This window comes from Emys orbicularis, chromosome 4, assembly GCF_028017835.1.
Source record: "Emys orbicularis isolate rEmyOrb1 chromosome 4, rEmyOrb1.hap1, whole genome shotgun sequence".
NCBI lineage: Eukaryota > Metazoa > Chordata > Testudines > Emydidae > Emys > Emys orbicularis.
Window position 1 is genome coordinate 23,145,823 of NC_088686.1, and position 19,865 is coordinate 23,165,687.

Here is a 19,865-nt window from a genome sequence, read left to right on the forward strand (position 1 = left end):
TGCTACCCTTACTTCTGCGCTGCTGCTGGGCAGCTGGAGAGCAGTGGCTGCTGGCCAGGAGTCCAGCTCTGAAGGCAGAACCGCCGCCAGCAGCAGCGCAGAAGTTGTGGTATGTAGAGCCCTGTGTGGATACAAATGTATACCCGCAGATGCAGGGCTCTCCTAGGAACTGCAGCAGCGAAAGGAGCAAAACGTGGGGTCACCGCTCACAGGAGCCAGTGCCCTACACCGGCAACTTCTCCGGCCTGGCTGTACCGCCCCCAGCCCTGCCATGCAACTGTCTGTGGCTCCTGTCTGGGCACGTGTGCCACTTGCACACACTATCGCAACCAGAGACAGATGCGATGAGCATGGTGCCCGCCCAATGGACAGGGTCGGGGGCAGTACAGCCATGCCAATGGAGCTGCCAGTGCAGCGTGCTGGTTCCTGGGAGCAACAGCCCAACGTTCTGCTCCTTTTGCCACTGCAGTTCCCAGGAGAGCCCTGCAGTTCCATGGATACTGATTTATATTCGCAGATATCTGCACCCACAGGTATAAATTTGTTTCCATGCAGAGTTCTAGTGCTATGGTATTGCCACCCTTACTTCTGCGCTGCTGCCTGCAGAGCTGGGCCCTCAGTAAGCAGCTGCCACTCTTTGGCCGCCCAGCTCTGAAGGCAGCAGCGCAGAAATAAGGGTAGCACAGTATGGTATTACCTCTTACCTCTGCGCTGCTGATGGGGAGGGGGAGGGGGGCGCTGCCTTCAGAGCTGGCTGCCCGGCGAACAGCCACCACTCTCTGGCCACCCAGCTCTGAAGGCAGCGCAGAAGGAAGGATGGCAATACTGTGATCCCCCTAAAATAACCTTGAGACCCCCCTGCAACTCCCTTTTGGGTCAGGGCCCACAATTTGAGAAATGCTGGTCTCCCCCATGAAATCCATATAGTATACATTGGGGGGAGGGATAGCTCAGTGGTTTGAGCATTGGCCTGCTAAACCCAGGGTTGTGAGTTCAATCCTTGAGGGGGCCACTTAGGGATCTGGGGCAAAATCAGTACTTGGTCCTGCTAGTGAAGGCAGGGGGCTGGACTCGATGACCTTTCAAGGTCCCTTCCAGTTCTAGGAGATGGGATATCTCCATTAATTTTAATTTAATTTAATACAATAAAAGCACCCAAAAGACCAGATTTCACGGTCTGTGAAGCCTTTTTCATGCCCATGAATTTGGTAGGGCCCTATTTATGGTCCTAGAGCTGTGGGGCAGGGCAGATCTGAAGTCATGCAGTTCTCCCAGCCTCTGATGCATCTTACCTTTGGCCCTTGTCCCGCTGGACTAGTTTGGCACCCCGCTATAGCAGTAAAACACTAACTTCATGGTAGTATGAATATACATAAACACTACTCTTAATCAGAAAGGTTATGTGGCTTCTATGTACAGCTAGTGTTTTATAGAACTATCTTTAAAAAAAAAAACATTTGAATTTATTGGGAAAACTTCAGTATGCACTAATCTTACACAGAAACAAAACAAAACCAATTTTCTAAAGAATAAAAACTTGACCTTCAACACAATCTGACATTTAAAATTCCTTGTACTTTGATTTGTCTCTCACCATGTTTTCTAGTACAAGATAATAACTTAACAGATTTACTGAGTAAGAGTATTTCTTTATATTGTTTGTTGCAGGCCAACGTATCCTTAAGGCATTATTACATGAATTTAAAAATCCACAAATGACTCATGAATTTTTTTTTTAAAGACATTCAGTATGTGGAGCCCTTATTAGCATCTTCTAGTGAAGAACTAGCAGTAATAACAGAACATTGATATAAAAGGACATCTAACTTCTCAAAGTTTTACAAAGTGAAACATGTCCCAAGAGACTCTCATAACTTGGTAGCTTAATGAAAGTGATCTCCTAATAGAAGTGGGTAAGAATCATGCTCTGTGTCTGGAGAATCTTCAGGGACATCGCCTCTTGCTTAATAAGGTAGGTCTATATTCTGCCACACACAGTAAATCCCATGCAATTTGTACACTGCGGTACATTTTAAGAAGTTGACGCTCTTGTTCAGAATAGCATTTGGCATTATATTGTATCTTTTCATTCACCGGTGAACCCAAATACTTAAAATTAGATATCAGTAAGCCAAGAACTGTGTCATGTGGCCCTTACTGAACTCTTCAACACCATACAACCTCGAACATTAGGATTTACATTGTCAAGAGGACACACTGGTCAAGACAAAATGGTTAAGTCCAATTTGAAAAATGTCAGTCTAATTTCGACCTGGACAGTCAAAACCGAGACAGATTTGCAGAAAGTCTAGAAACTTGTACCTTTTAGGTTTGTAATTTAACTCCCTCTTGAACTGCTTTCTTGCATAATGAAAGAGCATTCTTTCCGATAACTCACACTATGTCAATTACATTTCAACTGCACAGTAAATTCTGTTCTTCCACAACTTTTGTCCTACGTTACAACTGGGAGTAAGATCCCTAACCTATCTGCTTCTAAAACCATTTCTGCACAAGAGTTTCAAGTCAGTATCTGTTTTCACTATGTTGGCTATCATCCTAAACCATAACAAACAGTATAACTACAGTAATTGAGATACTTATGCAACATTTCAACAGATTTTAAAGTATTTCCAACATACACTTCCCAACCTTGAAACAGTTCTGAAGCTTGCCAATTGTTAATTTAAGCATTTTTAACATTTAACATGAACCCACTGTTTCTTAAGTACAAGTACAACCATTTAAAAAAAAATTGTACTGTAGATATGCTACGACAAAAGTCAGCTCAGAAGACTGAGCACACCTAACCCACACAAGATAGTTGGGGTCACCAGTTTCAGAATTTTGGGGGTGATTGATGTGTGTGTTGTGACAGATACGGCCATTTCCTGCAATGTCCTTGGAAGTTAAGTTAATCTATTATGGTGGGCCAAGATTGTATGTAACCTCTCGAGGGAGGAGATGTGAGACCTGGAAGTTCAAAAGACTATACAGAATATGTGCCAGACAAGTATGGACTTTTGGGATAAGTAGTGTTAAGTGGACTTTCTGGGTAATCACTAAGGAGACATTAATGCAAATTACCCAACTCCGGTTATACAAAACCCCAGTCTTTTATAGTTACTCCCCCAAGGAGAGAACATAAGAACGGCCAAACTGGGCAGAGCAATAGTCCATCTAGCCCAGGATCCTGTCTTCCAACAGTGGCCAGTGCCAACTGCTTCAGAGGGAATGAACAAAACAGGGCATTTATCAAGTGACCCATTCCCTTTTGTCTAATCCCAGCATCTGGCAGTCAAGAGGCTGAGGAACATCCAAAGCATAGGGTTGTGTCCCTGACTATGTTAGGTCCATCAATGGCCTCCATGAACTTATCCAATTCTTTTTTGAACCCAGTTATACTTTTGGCCTTCACATCTCCTCCTGGGAATATGTTCCACACGTTGACTCTGCGTTGTGTTAAGTACTTCCTTTTGTTTGTTTTAAACCTGTTGCCTATTAATTTCGTTGGGTAACCCGGTCTGTTGATTACCTGTTACAGAAGGCCAAGATCAAAGGCCTGGGCTGTATAAAGAAATGGGTAATCTTCCCAGCCTCTGTTTTGGTTCTGAATTTAAGGCAGATAAACTTGTAACCACAGGGAAAACCCAGTTGTGGGTTCTGACGGTGCACTTCAGTCTCTCCTTTTCTCTTCTTGTGGCACATAATAGCCTAGTCTCCTGTAGGCTGTAATACTTTGGCCTCACTTCGGTTGTTGGGTTTAGTGTGCAAGTGTCTTGTGATATACAGGAAATCAGACTAGATGATCTAATGGTCCCTACTGGCTTTAAACTCAATGACTAAAGTCTAAAACCTAACAGAGCTCTAGGTCAAAATTGGGGGTTACCTTTGGTAAGCTTTCTAACATGCATGTAGGTTCTTTTATTGATTTAAGATGTTTTCTCTAATGAATTTACCTTAGGAATAAATGTGCTAACTTAGAAGAAGCTGTGGGGTAACACGTAACTGTGGGCAATACATTGGTCATAGTCTTTAGAGAGAAAGCAAAGCAAAGACTGTTTAGGCAATCCAACTTGCGGGGAATCACAGTGTAAATCAGGGAGCCGTACAGCCTTAAAAATTCACATCAGAAGGGAGTGAGATGCAGAACTCTACCCAGGAGAGGTGATGGCTGGGAGCTGGAAACCCTTATGCATGGTCCACCAACAGCAAGCACCCAGAAGAGGAAAAACTGGTGCAGTTACCCTGAAACTGTGACATGTTTGTTCAGAATACCCCGTAGCTCAGTAGTTAAGGCACTTGAGATGTGGGATACCCATTTTCAAATCCTTGCTCTACCTGATCTGAAGCAGGGACTTGTACTCAGGTCTCCCCCATGCCAAGCGACTGCCCTAACCACCAAGCTATTGGGTATTCTGTGATAGATCTTAATCTCTCTTGTTGCAACTGCTCCACTTAGTATAATTAAATATTTATTGTGCCAAAGAGAGAGAGACAGATTCTTGGTGGTTAAGGCATTTACTGGGACATGGAAGACCCAAGTCAAATTCCTTCTCCAAATCAGGCAAAGCAAGAATTTGAAAAATCAGTCTTCCACATCACAGGCATGTGCCCTGACCACTGGACTACTGGCTATAAGGAGGTGGGGGAAGGGGTCTCTTCATGAGAAAGGGCTAATCTTGCTTAGGTGCCTAACTCCAGAAGGGGGTTCACAGCTGTGAACCCCAATCCAAGGCCTCCCTCTGGCCTCGAGTTAGGCACTTAATTTCCTTTGGATGGTAGGGCTTAGGCCATGCCACTCTCTTCAACATTTCCCACTGGCTAGTTTAGGCATCTGACGACTGAGCTTGCTGGCTTTTGTGAATCTTTTTCTTAGGCACCTTACTCTCCCCATTATTGTATAGGGAGCCTAACTCAGAGCTGAGGATTCCACTGAGCAGCAGGGTTAGGTGATGCAATGCTTAAGTCTAGCCTTTAAGGCCTAGCTAAATTCAGTTATAACTTGGTAATATGTACAAAGCCAGGAGAGTTCATCTATGATTAGATCATATATGGCATTAATTTCATTCACCTCTGACCTTGTAAACATGAACCGAACAACATTTTTATCAAAGAATGCCCTGTGGTCCACAAACAAGATGTATCTGATGGCAAGTCTTAGTTACCTGGTCTATACTTGAAAAATTATATCTTGCTTAGTCTTCCCATGCTCACCATAAAGGTACAAAGGAACTTGCCAATCCAACCAGAACCCACACACTATTTAACCCTTTGTCACACTACCATAGCAACCATTGAAAGGTCATAACTACTGCAGCAGCTAAGTTCACAAGTATGGACCTCCAGGAGAAAGGTCATCTTTTGGACAGAAATTTATTCTGAAGATTGAAACATACAACCCAGAGCACTCCCAAGTGAGCCTCAGATAGCACTCCCCACCCAAAGAGGGGATCACTCTCAAAACAACTCTGGACTTCACCTCCAGCAAAGCTTTCACCTTAACAGGAGATTGTTCTACATAACTAGCCTCACTCAGTCCAGAAGCTGAGGTGAAAACAAAAACCACAGGAACATACCAGCACTCCCAAGAATACTTAACTAGCCAAGTATTTCATTAAAATGGCCACACCTCATTGCATCACAACCCTAACTTCTCCTTACTAACATACAGTATCACTCCCCTGTCCATTGGATCTAAATTTAAGACAAGGTTAGAATCTACTAACAGGTTTTTTTGAGCTTTGGATTGTTGTAACGGGACAGAAAATACTGCATAAAAGCCTCATTACGTCAAATAGCTGGCATATAACTCATCTGCTCTTCTCAAGTTTCCAGTATTTCATTCTTTCCTGCTACCTTCCTCAAGTTCACTTCTAAACATATTGTGATAGAGACTTTCAGTCTGGGGGGAAAAAATCCTTCAAACTGCCTTGGAGGCTTTTCATAGCGAACAAGTAGGTTCTTCCAAACTTTCTCTATCTCAGCATTCCAAGCTTTTACATCATCTTAGACACTGGACCCAACTCCTGATTCTACCCTCAAGAAACCAGGTTAAGAAAGCATCACAGTGTCACAAGGAATACCAATCCTTATATAGGTTTCATCTCTAAAGCAACACAAACAATTCAGTGGCCTGGGTAAAGAGACTTACAACTAAAGATTAATTCACAAAACAGAAATGGCAGACAAAACTGATTTGGGATGTGGAAGCAGCCAGATAAAGAAAAGTAACCTAAAGGAATAAATACCCTTTAGGAATGTGATTTGGACTCATTCAGATTGGGATTTCAAAACATTTTAACTATTTCCAAGTTCTTCCACGGCTGAATTAAATATAGTACATACCAAAAGTTCATAACCTGCAGAAGTTCCCAGTGCAGACAGTTGTCACAGTTTCACAGTAATTGCACCTGTATTCCCCCTCCTTGGTCACTCAAGGGCACGCATTTAAAGTTTCCGGCTCCCAGCCATCACTTCTCTTGGGTGGAGACCTGCATCTCTCCCTCAAGACCAGAATTTTAAGGCTGCATGACTCCGTGCCTTACACTGTGATATCCCCAGCAAGCCAGTCACCGAATGGCCAGCGCCTGTGCTTTGCTTTCTCTCTGAGGGATATAAACAGTGTATTTCCAGCAGTTACAAGTTACCACACAGTTCTTTCTAAGCAAGCACCTTTATTCTTAAGGCAAAAGCATTACAGAGAAAACATTAAAATCAATAAGAGTGCCTATATGCACACTAAAGGCTTACCAGAAGTCATCCATCAGTCTTATGGGGCTCTGATAGGCCAAAGTCTTTTCAACTCTTCCGCAAGAGTTGAGGCTCTAGGACAGAAGATCTTATCCATTTGTTGGATCAGAAAGGCAGCCTTGAGACAGTTTACATGTAGCCTTTTAAAGCCAAATATTCTTTGTTTTCCTCGTGTGTGGAAACTCACTTTGAACCAGTATATATGTACCTTTGCAGGGGATGGTACCTCTTTGGAGGTGTTTAAGGTGAATAAATCATATTGTAATCAAAGTTTTAGTTCCTGAAGGAGTTGTGGAACCCTCTCCCATGGAGTAGAGCACAGTCGCACATATGCTTGGCCCACAATAACATAAACTTATTACGATATGTTCCCCTAAAGATATTGTGTGCCGTTGCAGTATCTGTTTACTTTGCTAGCTCTTTCATGGTTAAATAAAGCATGGTACATACCAAATAAAAGTTCTTTACCTGCAAAAGTTCCTACTGCAGGTAGTTACTTAAAACTGAGGAATAAGACCCTGCTTTTTCTTAAGATAATGGCAATTCCTTCTCTAACTTCAACAGGAACAGAACCTAATGGAACAAGGCTTTTTAAAGACTGCTTAACAGGCAGGAAGAGGTAATAAAATTAACAATTTATTTTTAACCTAAGTTATACTGCAGCTTTAAAATACAAACCTGCATTTGCTGTAGTTAACATTTTAAAGTACCTGAACTATCATCACTGGTCTAATCTAGCTAAATTGATCAGGAGAAAAAGTTTAAGTCAGGCTTACATAACACAAGCCAAACTACATACAAACAAAACCAAGCCTCGCTTCCAGGTGTAAATTCAGAGTAACACTGTTCACTAGCAGAAGCTAGACTACAGCTCAACCTGCTAAAACTGAGTTAAGGGTGTTTTCCTGGCATAGACACAAGCTAAGTAGCCAAGTTTAATCAGTCTTAGCTAGCTAGTGTTGGCTAAATGTTCTCTAGTCTAGAGACAACTTTAGAAACATGCTGTATGTGAAGTTTACAGCAGTTTATATTTATTCATTTTAAGACAGTGTTTTACACTTCTAGTTTAATCTATCATTGAGCTCTCCTTCTTTCACCTATTTTATACACCATATCAAGAAACAGTAGCAAATTTTATAACAAACAGCATTTCTCTTTATGAAAATTATGTTAACAATTCTGACAGCTGTAACTGTCAGCTGACAATCTTCCCTATGCTAGTGCCAATTTTCTACACAGACAAAGAGAACCAAAGCCATAGGCCCCAATCTACAGAATCACAGGCCATAATGATTTCAAGCTCATCAATATTTCTAGATACATTCATAATGAATACAATATTCCAAATGTATGGCAGATCAACTTCCCTAGTCTCTCATCTATAATATTTTCTTTCATTTGGATACGTTTAATATATTTCAGCTGTTACTTTAAGGCTTTTTAAACTGAAGTTAGTAATTATGGTATTAAAAGTATCTGTTCTGAAGGTCATTGATAAGATTGGATTGCTTTGCTTTGACCAACACAAATTCTATTCTAAACTTCTAGTATATTTTACTGTATTATTTGAAGTAAGAATAGTATATTTAGAACATTTATAGTATGTCTCAAAACCCAAAACAAACATCCAGCAGGTAGGTACAGTAGGATTTTCAACTGCTGCTACGCCCACAAATACAAAGTTAAATACTGTTTTACTGAAGATATTGGAAAAGCTATTAGAAGAATGCAAATAAGACTTACAAGTTGTAAGTTGGCACTTAAAAATTCCTCAGTTCCCTATTTTCATGGCATATTTTCAGCCTCTAGATTTTTCTTTACTTTAAGTGTGATAACAAATGACTAAAAAAGATTGGTAAGAGTCACATGTCCTGTAACCGGGCTGCATTAAGAGCTGCTCTAAATAAAACAGTTGCAGAAGTTTGCAATTATTAGTACTGAAAACTAAGTCAAAGATGATAGACTCCTAGCAGTTACAAGGGTTGGAAGATGGACAGATTTTAACCATATGAATTATCATCTACACTGACTCCTATGTAGAAAAGGCCACTATGGATTATAAAATGGAAGTATTACAAATATTATTTGTTAACATGAGTAGACAGATAACTGTTCAATAACATCAATCATTCTAAGTGCTTAAATACCAAGTTAATATTTAAATTTAATTCACAATTACTTAAAACATCCCCAAATTATCAAGACTCATCACATGATTAAGTTAAATTATGTAAATGTCAATTCAAATGTGTGTATGAAACAAATGCATACAATTAGACAACACAAGTTGCATCTGTTCGGTTGCTAGTCATTACCAACTGATCCTTACTAGGCTTAACTTTCCTCAGCAATTAGCTAGTGCTTACATTTTACATGAATTATCAAGCAAGAGAAAGAGTGGTTTGGACATTCATTCACCTGGAACTGTGTAAACCCAGGTCCAATTCCTTGCTATGCTACAAACTTCCCATGTGACCTTGGGCAGGTCAGTAAGTTTCTCTGTGCCTCAAATCCTATTTGTAAAGTGGGAATAACAACTCTTCCCTACATCTCAAGGTTGTCAGAGAATATATACATTAAATATTGTAAGGTGCTCACATACTCTAGTAATTGGGAGGGGGGTTCATATGTACCCAAGATAAACAGATAATATCTCAATAAAACTTTGAGATTGGTTATGCCTATGCTTACATATATTAAAAGTAACATCTGTTCACTTGGTGATGCAAATTATCAGAATGCCTCACTAAACACCAGGAAGTAAGGCACCAAGTAGTACCAAAAAGTCAAAACAGCAATTACATATATTTATGTAGGTACAATTTGCCCATTAATATAGTATACTAGCCATTTAATGCACAAGCTATTAGACCTGCACCACCAAATATCATTCACAGGTTGGGAGCCTTATTTTGCATTAGTACTTCTCTCGTGATAAAAGCTTTTGCTGTTATAATTAGAAATTTAAAGTCTCAGAGCCTTTAGAGGATTCAGCTCACTGTACTGGACACATCTGGAGACAGTCCGGGTTAGTTCACACTTTATAACGTTAGACCTCTAATTTTTCACTCTAGGTGTGAAAAAATTTCTCCAAATAAGGTTAACCCTAATAATAATAACCTTAAAACCCCACCCTGTCAGAGATTTGGCAGCCCCATGCGAACACCAAACACTCCTCGGAGAGAGTCCCATAATCTTCAGCCTGTAGCAGCAGGTGAGACAGGCCCAGAGTTACTATGCCATTACCAAACCTGCCCAAACGAGCCAAAGAAAGGGCTGCACAGGAACATACTTTAGCTACTGGTGAGGACTCTCTGGGTTGTTTAACTTAACTAGTTTTTAAATGTAGCTTTATAAATGTATGAATGGGCTTATAGGACAGAGTTGCCCACCACAGCAGGGGATTAGACTCTACAACCCAAGAAGTCACTTCCAGTCCTATATCCTTTAGGTAACCCCCAACACTAGTCCTCCTCTCTCTCAGGGCTCTCCCCCTCACACCTCTACCCTCTACACCCCCTCCACACGGTCCGACACCATGCAAGCCCCGTGGCTCTGTGAGCAGGTACAGTTCCCGGCCACAGAGCGACTCCCCCACCCTTCGCCTAGAGGGATCCCGCCCCCCTGAAGAGTGCTGAGCTCACAGTAGGGCAAAGCCCACTCCCCTGGCCTGGCCTCCGGCCTTCGCAGGTAGGGCTCCCGGACCACACTGAAGCCAAGCAGCTCGCCCCTGGCACGCCCCTCGTGCTCCGAGCAGGTCTGGGCCCTGGTCTCTCCCTCCCCCCGGCTGCCCCGGTACCTTGCGGACCCCCTTGTAGATGTAGAAGTAGAGCTCCCGGCCCACATTGAAGCAGAGCCGGTCGCCGTTGCCGCTCTGGTCGTTGACGTTGACGAAGGAGACGCGGACTGGGTTGGAGCCCTGCGAGTTGAAGGGCACCCGGTTGGGCCGGCTGTACTCCGAGTGGCTCAGCAGCTTGTACAGCCCCTCCCGGGTGGTGAACTGGGTCTTAATCTCGTTCATCTCCTTCCCTCCTCCCTCCGCCGCCATCTTGGAAAGGAGCATTCATCCTGCCCCAGTGCCCGGATGTGCCCCCACTGCGCAGCCGCCACCGCTCGCTCTCTCTACCCGAGAGCAGCACGCAAAGGCCGTAAGGGGGAGGAGCTGGCTCGCTTGTTTACTGCGCCTCTGCGCATGTGCCAGCTTGCCTGAAATCTGTGCGGCCCCTAGTGAGGGAGGGGGAGGAGCCTTCTCTTGGGAGAGGCAGGGCCAGGGGTGGCCCCCAGGCGAGCGAGCGGATGGCGGTGCTGCTCAGGGGGTAGAGCGGGGCTCGCGCACCCAGTGCTTTTACAAGGGGTGGTCGTCAGACGGGTGTCAGACCTCTGGGGCGGAGGGCCAGCAGCACAGTGTCTTAAGGCTAGGGGGTGCTGCGGGGAGACAGGGGGATCAAAGCCCACGGGGAGGGGGTGGGTAGTGCTTAATGCCATGGGCTTGGGACTCTGCAGGGCGAGGGGAAGGGCGATTTAATTGTTCAGGGCAGGGTTTTTTAACAGCATCCTGCGGCACTATGAGGTGCCAGTGTCGCACCCCCAGGTAACTTGTTATCACCATGCACAGTTTTTGTTCCCACCTCCGAAAATTGTCAGCTGTGAGAGTCAGGAGGAGTCTTGGGACTCTTGTCTGTGAACATGGACAATTACTTCATGTCTCTGGGCCTAAATTCACCTGCTGACTATAATCGTTCTCACCTACCTCAGAGGGGTGATGTTAGGCATAATTATTTATCGAATAAATTTACACCTTATCAATAGGCATCTAATCAAATAACAAGCAAAGGGATTCTCATTTGCCCTACAGCCCTCTGTTGTCACTCCAGCAGCATGTATAAAGGTGCCTTAAACTGGGTAGGAGTGGCCCTTGGGTCAAGTTCGCAGCCAGCACAGGACTGATGGAATGGTTCTATGCCACTTTCTCTCCCAGTCCTGGTTCATCTCTGCACATCCTGGATTCTGGAGCCACCCAGGTCTAGTTCCTGGCATAAATTAGAGCACTGCCAGATGGTTTTAATATTCACTTTTGCAACAGCCCTAAATAGCTGGGCCACGGTATGCTCCAGTCATGCCTCCTCCCACCACTGACACTCCCTCTGTTGATCCTGAGTACACACCTATGCCATGGTCTGCAAAGAAGGGCAGTGTAGGGCTGTTCCACTGGCCCTATGCCACTGGGGTAAACCCCCTTATGCTGAGGGATCCTCAAGTGTCTGGTTTTGCCAGCTTCATGGCTCCTCTCTGCTGGCAAAACCCAGATTCAGAGCCTAGGATCACAAAGGTGCATGAATGCTAAGTGCAGAAATGAACTGAGAATTAAGGCCAAAAATTCTAAACAGAAAATCCACCAGTTTTAATATACAGTGAACCCAAACTGATGCGTCAAATGCTTTGAGATCCTCAAATGAAAGGCACCGTAGAAGGTTATAGGATTATTATTTAAGTTCCATGATAAACTCCAACATTTATAACAAACAATGAGATTATTTTTGTGAATTAGAGGATATCTTTATGAAAACATTCCCAATGGGTTATAAAATTTTGTAGAATCTTAAAAATGGAAAGTGGATTGGTTGATAATATATTGCTAAGGCAGCATCCTTTTTCACAGTTCTGCTGCACTAGTGCTCCCAGTGCTATCACAGCATCTGAATTACTCCTCTCATCACCCTTTTTTGATAATAGTATTGTACTGATCTTGCCCCTACATGTTAGCTCTGCTTGGATGGTAGGTTTAAAAATAACACTGTTGTGAAGGTATAAGTGATTAATATAACATCTTCTTATATGGTACATAGGGAAAGCAATCTAAGATTTCACACAATTTGTTTGGTAAGAAAACTATTATTTTAAACTTTCAAAGATTTGTTTAGTCGTCTTTTATTGGTAGGTTACAGAAGTAACAAGTTACAACTGAAACCTGCCAAAACAAAACAAAAAAATCTTAAAAGAAGTGTTTCTCTAGGAACCATTTTACAAAATTATCTTAATTGGACTCAGATTCCCCAACTCTCTACATAAAATGTTGGTGCTGGGTCCTCCGTTCTGGTATAGCCAACATGAAGTGACTAAACTAGCCCTGTAGTTAACCAATAGCATCTCACAGAAGAGAGCGTCCATGTGTGTGCATGGAACACTCCAGTTGTGCATGCACTTAGTATGTGTATGCCACAGTGCTGTTCTGCACAAGCACGTGATACTCCTCCTCCCTAGCCTCCATCTTTCTAGGGCTGAGTGTTGGTATCACAGAATTACCATGATTCACTTCCCAATGTTTATCAGTGATTTGAGTTAAGTACCAGCTGATGTACAGTTTTGCATACAATTAATTTGTATTGCATTTTAAATAGGGCTGTCGATTAATCGCAGTTAACTCGCACAATTAACTCAAAAAATTAATCACAATTTAAAAAATTGATCACGATTAATTGCAGTTTTAATCACACAGTTAAACAATAGAATACCACTTGAAATTTATTAAATATTTTGGATGTTTTTCTACATTTTCATATACATTGTATTCTGTGTTGTAATTGAAATCAAAGTGTATGTTATTTTTTATTACAAATATTTGCACTGTAAAAATGATAAACAAAAGAAATAGTATTTTTCAATTCACCTCATACAGGTACTGTAGTGCAATCTCTTTGTTGTGAAAGTGCAATTTACAAAGGTAGATTTTTGTGTGTGACATAACTGTACTCAAAAACAAAACAATGTAAAACTTCAGAGCCTACAAGTCCACACAGTCCTACTTCTTGTTCAGCCAATCACTAAGACAAACAAGTTTGTTTACATTTACAGAAGAGAATGCTGCCCTCTTCTTATTTACAATGTCACCAGAAAGTGAGAACAGGTATTTGCATGGCACTTTTATAGCCAGCATTGCAAGGTATTTATGTGCCAGATATGCTAAACATTCGTCTATCCCTTCATGCTTTGGCCACCATTCCAGAGAACATGCTTCCATGCTGATGACGCTCGTTAAAAAAATGTGCTAATTAAATTTGTGACTGAACTCTTTGGGGGAGAATTGTATGTCCCCTGCTCTGTTTTACCCGCATTCTGCCATATATTTCATGTTATAGCAATCTCGGATGATGACCCAGCACATGTTGTTTATTTTAAGAACACTTTCACTGCAGATTTGACAAAACGCAAATAAGGTACCAATGTGAGATTTCTAAACATAGCTACAATACTCGACTGAAGGTTTAAGAATCTGAGTGCCTTTCAAAATCTGAGAGTGACGAGGAGTGGAGCATGCTTTCAGAAGTCTTAAAAGAGCAACACTCTGATGCAGAAACTGCAGAACCCAAACCACCAAAAAAGAAAATCAACCTTCTGCTGGTGGCATCTGACACAGATAATGAAAATGAACATGCGTTGGTCCACACTGCTTTGGATTGTTATTGAGCAGAACCCGTCATCAGCATGGACAGATGTCCCCTGGAATGGTGGTTGAAGCATGAAGGGACATATGAATCTTTAGCACATCTGACACGTAAATATCTTGCGATGCCGGCTACAACAGTGCCATGCAAATGCCTGTTCTCACTTTCAGATGACATTGTAAACAAGAAGTGGGCAGGATTATCTCCTGGAAATATAAACAAACTTGTTTGTGTGAGCAATTGGCTGAACAAGAAATATGACTGAGTGGACTTGTGGGCTCTAAAGTTTTACATTGTTTTATTTTTGAATGCAGGGTTTTTTTTGTATATAATTCTACCTTTGTAAGTTCAATTTTCATGATACAGAGATTGCACTACAGTATTTGTATTAGGTCAGTGGTTCTCAAACTTTTGTACTGGTGACCCCTTTCACATAGCAAGCCTCTGAGTGTGACCCCCCTTATAAATTAAAAACACTTTTTTATATATTTAACACCAGTATAAATGCTGGATGCAAAGCGGGGCTTGGGGTTGAGGCTGACAGCCCATGACCCACATGTAATAACCTCGCAACCCCCTGAGGGGTCCCAACCCCCAGTTTGAGAACCCCTGTATTAGGTGAATTGAAAAATACCATTTCTTTTGTTTTTTACAGTGCAAATATTTGTAATAAAAATAAATATAAAGTGAGCACTGTACACTTTGTATTCTGTGTTGTAATTGAAATCAATATATTAGAAAATGTAGAAAACATCCAAAAATATTTAAATAAATGGTATTCAATTATTGTTTAACAGTACGATTAATCGCGATTAATTTTTTATTGCTTGACAGCCCGAATTTTAAACAAACAGCTATATCCATTAAAAATCAAAACATGGGCCATGTGTACAGTAGATTTCAAACATTCCTGACTGTTGCTAACACCTTTTCAGCTCCACCAGTAGTAGCAATCGTGGTAGCCCTTAGTGAAGATGCTGCAAAATGTAGTTAGTGTTAATAAGTATGACCCCAAGGCAGTGATACTCAGACTGAGGCTCGCAAGCCACAAATGGCTCTTCAATGTCTCCTTGTCAATACCCGACCCGGGCAAGCTGTCCAACCCAGCGGACCAAATTTGGTGATGAATCCTGGTCACGTGCCATCTGAGGAACGTTGTGCATATGCTAAGAAGAATGTGTCTCCTGCGGCTCTTTGCATTTCATGCTATTAAAACACTGAGGAGAGCCCAAGGCCTGGCGGCCTCTCCCTGGATAAACCCGAGGATGAGGGGCCCCCTGGGGCGGGCTATGACCAGGTAAGTAGCACTCCCTGCCCTAATTCTCCTGCCCCCATGACCTACCCCCCCCCAGTTGCCCCATCCCCTGGGGCCCAGCCAAGCCCCCCAATTTTTCCCCATGTCCTAAATCCTCTGTTCTAATCTTCCTTCCTCTGAATTTCCTCCTGTGTCTTAGACCATCTGACTCCTGCCTCCCCATCTATCTTACAACTCATCTGGCCTCTGGGGTCTGCCCCTTTCCCCAGTTCTCCCACCATCCAGGGTCCTGCCCCTCCATGTTCTGCCCCCCACCCTATCTGCTCCCATAGTCCTGTCGCCCCATGCCATCGACCCCCTTCTCTAGCATCCTGCCTCATCTGTACCCATGTCCTATTCCCCCCACACCATCTGCCCCCGTGATCTGCTCCCTGCCTCCTGTTTTCCTAGCCCCCGCATCTGCCCCCACCATGTCCTAGTCTCCTCCAACCCCATTTGTCTCCCACTGCAACCTAAACCCCACCTCACCTATCCCGTGTGTCCTGATCTCCTCCTGTGTCCAGGCCCCCATCCCCACCCTGTGTCCAGATTCCAGTCTCCCTGTATTATCCCCTCATTGTTCAACCCATGAATTGCTTGGCCCTCTCCCACCCCCCCCACCCCCCACCCCAGCCTCATGTTGGGCCCCAGGCTCCAGCTTGGGGCAGCTCCCTCTGCAGCTTAAGGGGCCCCTCAGATCGACAGAGGGGTTTCTTTCCTCAGGATGAGGTGGGGCAGAGTCCAACTGGTGCAGAGGACTGATGGAGCTCCATGCTGTGAGTCCCAGCACATGGTGCTCTTAGGGACAAATCCCTAATGCGGGGCTCGGCAAGGCTGCTGGCTCTTCGGGGTGGCAAACCCCAGTGGGATCTTTCAGGGAAGCCAGTTCATGGAGGAGCACACTGCTATATTTGCCACTCTGTCATCCTGAAAGGGGAACTGAGTGGGACAAAGGAGTCGGGAAGCCGCAGGTGTTTTGCAAAGCAGGTTCAGTATTATGGACTAAAACCAGTTAAGACAGAGGCTAGAATAGGAAGAGACAGGATTACCTATGTACTATATGAAGAAGGGAAACCATACACACTTGAACAACCATATAAAGATAAATTAGTTTTTAAAACTGTCAATTAGATCTTAATTTCAAGAGAGAAAAAAGCATCATAACTAGAGATGAGAAAAGACTTGCATGCTTCTCAGTTTGTCAGTTTTTATTTAAATCTAATGTTTCACGGAGCAAAAATGAAAAAAACAACAACAACTGAGACTAAAGATGCTTAACATAGTTTAAAGAATTGCTCAGATGGCTGCTGACACACAGAAATACGAACATCAGAGGAGCTGTGGGAAGTTAAGCAGGCTCGGGTGGACAGAATAAAAAACTTTTGCATGGGAATGTTGTTGTATAATTATGAATTTAACTAATATAGAACTATCCAAACAAGAACTTGCTGTAATGGTTCACCAGAAAAATATTTTTTAAACAGAAATACATCATTAAAATGGTGAAGAAACTGATGCGGTATGCTTTTGTACAGTAGAATTATTTTTATACCTCAGAATTTCTTTATTTACTGTTTTAGCTCCATCTAGTGAATTTTTATTGCATTGCAAACTAGGAAGACTTCATACTGAATTACTTTGTTCAGCCTCTTTACTTTTAAGAGGCAGTTGCACACACTTTGAGACAGCAACCTAGATTCTTCTCTGTGCCCACAATAGCAACAGGGCAAGTACTGAAGGGAGGTGTTTTCTATCTATCTATAGTGCCCCCCATTACCATAGTAGTTGAGTATCTCATAATCTCTAATGTACTGTATTTATCTTGCAAAGTATGGAGTACTAATATCCACAGAGAGAATAAGTAACTTGCCCATAGTCACAAAGGAAACCCATGGCAGATGAGGATATTGAACCCAGCCCTCCACAGTTGCAGGCTAGTACCTTAACTATTAGATGATCCTTCCACCATTGGTGGTTTATGCCTCCCCTATTCACGGGCTGCCAGAGAACAGTGTGGCCCATGGTACAGGCTAGGGCAGCCCTGAAGCTATCCTAACTTGCACCCCCATGTCCAATGGGCTATTGCAGGAGCACAATACACTCCAGACACTACCCCTCCCACTACCAACAGACATCCATCTGCCCCCACCTATTCCACAAATCTCTCCTGGGACACTTTCCTACTACTTAGCCTAGACTCTTGCTTCTTCAGTTTCTTGTTACCTGCCCTCCTCAACAGCCCCCACCCCCCACAACAAATTTATATATCCTCCTTGAACATCTATCTCTAAACACTTCATCCTTGGAAGGTACATTACTATTAAGTTATTTCACAAAAGATAAAAACATGTCATCTTGTTTAAATAGTTTGTATGCTGCAGGGATTGTAGTTAGGGAGTGTAGTAGGGACCTAATTTTCTTTTGGCGATCATGTGATCTAAATGATGGCTTAATCCATTATTTTCAAAATATACCCTCTCACTACAGTCATTTGATGAATTGAGATAACCTACCTGACACAAGGAAATAAGTACAAAAGTACTATATTTTTAGAGATGGGTATATATGAAACATCATTTTTCCTAAATGAATTGGGGACATAGAGTTCATGTGGATAAACTTAAACATGTAACTTGAAGATATTTAAACATTAATTGGCATAATTTTATTTCTGATCAAGATGTAAAAACCTGAATCTTTTAAACTAGTACCTTACCAAATCAGCTCTAACTGGTGCTGACAGTAAAACTCTCAAATTTAATTCTAGGGGAACCTCTGGGCCGTGGTACAAAGGTTATCTTTCATCTTAAGGAAGACCAGACAGAGTAATTGGAGGAAAGACGAATCAAGGAAATTGTGAAGAAGCACTCGCAGTTCATTGGCTATCCAATTACACTCTTTGTAAGTGTTCATCTTGGAATGTTAATAGTAATTAGACTAATTTTTAAATCATTTTAAAATGACAGTATATTACAATTTAGTGGTACAATAGATAATTTAATCATAGTACAGAAATTCTATTCCAAAGATGCTGTTTACTAATACCATAGACTAAATTAATATATTAAGGCTGACTTGAATTATGTACTTCAAATACATTAAAACTCTTGCTTAAGAATCATCTCTTCCACCCCTTGCCCTGCTAGTGGGAACTCCTATGATAATCAACAGTGCTGTCAGACCTTGGTTCTCCTAATCCATTCTGTGATTTCATGTATGATGATTTATAATCTACACAAGATTGGCAGTGAGTGGCATAAGTCTCATTAAGGGGATACTGTTCACTTGACATAAACCTAATGGTTTCAATAAACTTCAATCTCTTTATAGAGCACTTTGTAAAATGTCTTCAAATGACAAAATATTAAAGTCTCTCAAAGGTACTTGACTCTTTACTGCAATCTACATCTAGCTATTTAGAATTATGCTGTCCTACTGCCTTCAGTTCATTCTAGTATGCTTAAATAGTGGGGTGCTATGTAACAGAAAACCAAATAACTATTTAAAGATTGGGGCTACCGTCAAATAAATTTTCCCCTTCTTTTAGCACATCTCCCCACTAAATGTTTAAGAAGTTAGAAAGGGTCAGGGGAGAGAACTTGGCTGCTGCAGTATATAAGGTATACAAGATCACTTTGAAAACCAAGCCCAAAACTGTCAGTTGAGGACACTGGTATACCCTTAAAACTTATTACCAGGGGCTTTGACTCATGTATTCCATGCTATGATTAATGTCCATCTTCCACTTAAACTTCTAATAACATTGACAGATGGAGAAAGAACAGGATAAGGAAGTGTGAGGCAGAGGAAAAGGAAGAAAAGATAGAAGACAAACCAGAGATTAAGGATGTTGGCTCTGGTGAAGAGGAGGAAAAGAGAGATGGGGACAAGAAAAAGAAAATTGGCTTGGTTTTATTGACCTCTTCCTGGTCAATCTGTACTGGGAACGCAGATGACAATGAGGAATATGGAGAATTCTACAAGAGTCTGACCAATGACTGGGAAGACCACTTAGCAGTGAAAGTAGTAGGACTCACATCTAAAGTCTAAATAGCTGACAAGACCAATGGATCCTACTTCAGTTGTGTGCTTTGGGTGTCTGACTATTCTTGACCCAAGGAGAGAGATCTAAAAAGATGTCTGCCACCAGCAACTGAAGGTCAGATATGCCTGTCCATGTGCTATATCACATAATGAAACACTGCTTTAATTTCATAGTGAAGATGACACTGTTACAATTTACACACCTGGCCTGTCTTTTACTTGCAAAGTAAAAATTGTAGGTCTTAAACTTGGCTTGGTTTTTACAATGAAGGAAAGCAGCATTGCTTTGACATAAATGTTTACAGTGTTGTAGTCATATTGGTCCCAGGATA

At 42.2% G+C, this 19,865-nt stretch overlaps 1 protein-coding gene across 1 annotated transcript in view; it reads right to left on the minus strand.

Annotated features, from left to right (window-relative positions):
* The window catches only part of WDR20 (WD repeat domain 20), a 45,550-nt gene extending 34,734 nt beyond the window's left edge, over nucleotides 1–10,816 (minus strand). The window contains exon 1 of the mRNA XM_065402911.1: nucleotides 10,553–10,816. Within this exon, the coding sequence (XP_065258983.1) occupies nucleotides 10,553–10,816 (264 nt within the window). The remainder of the gene's footprint in view (nucleotides 1–10,552) is intronic.
* Nucleotides 10,817–19,865: the final 9,049 nt, after the last annotated feature.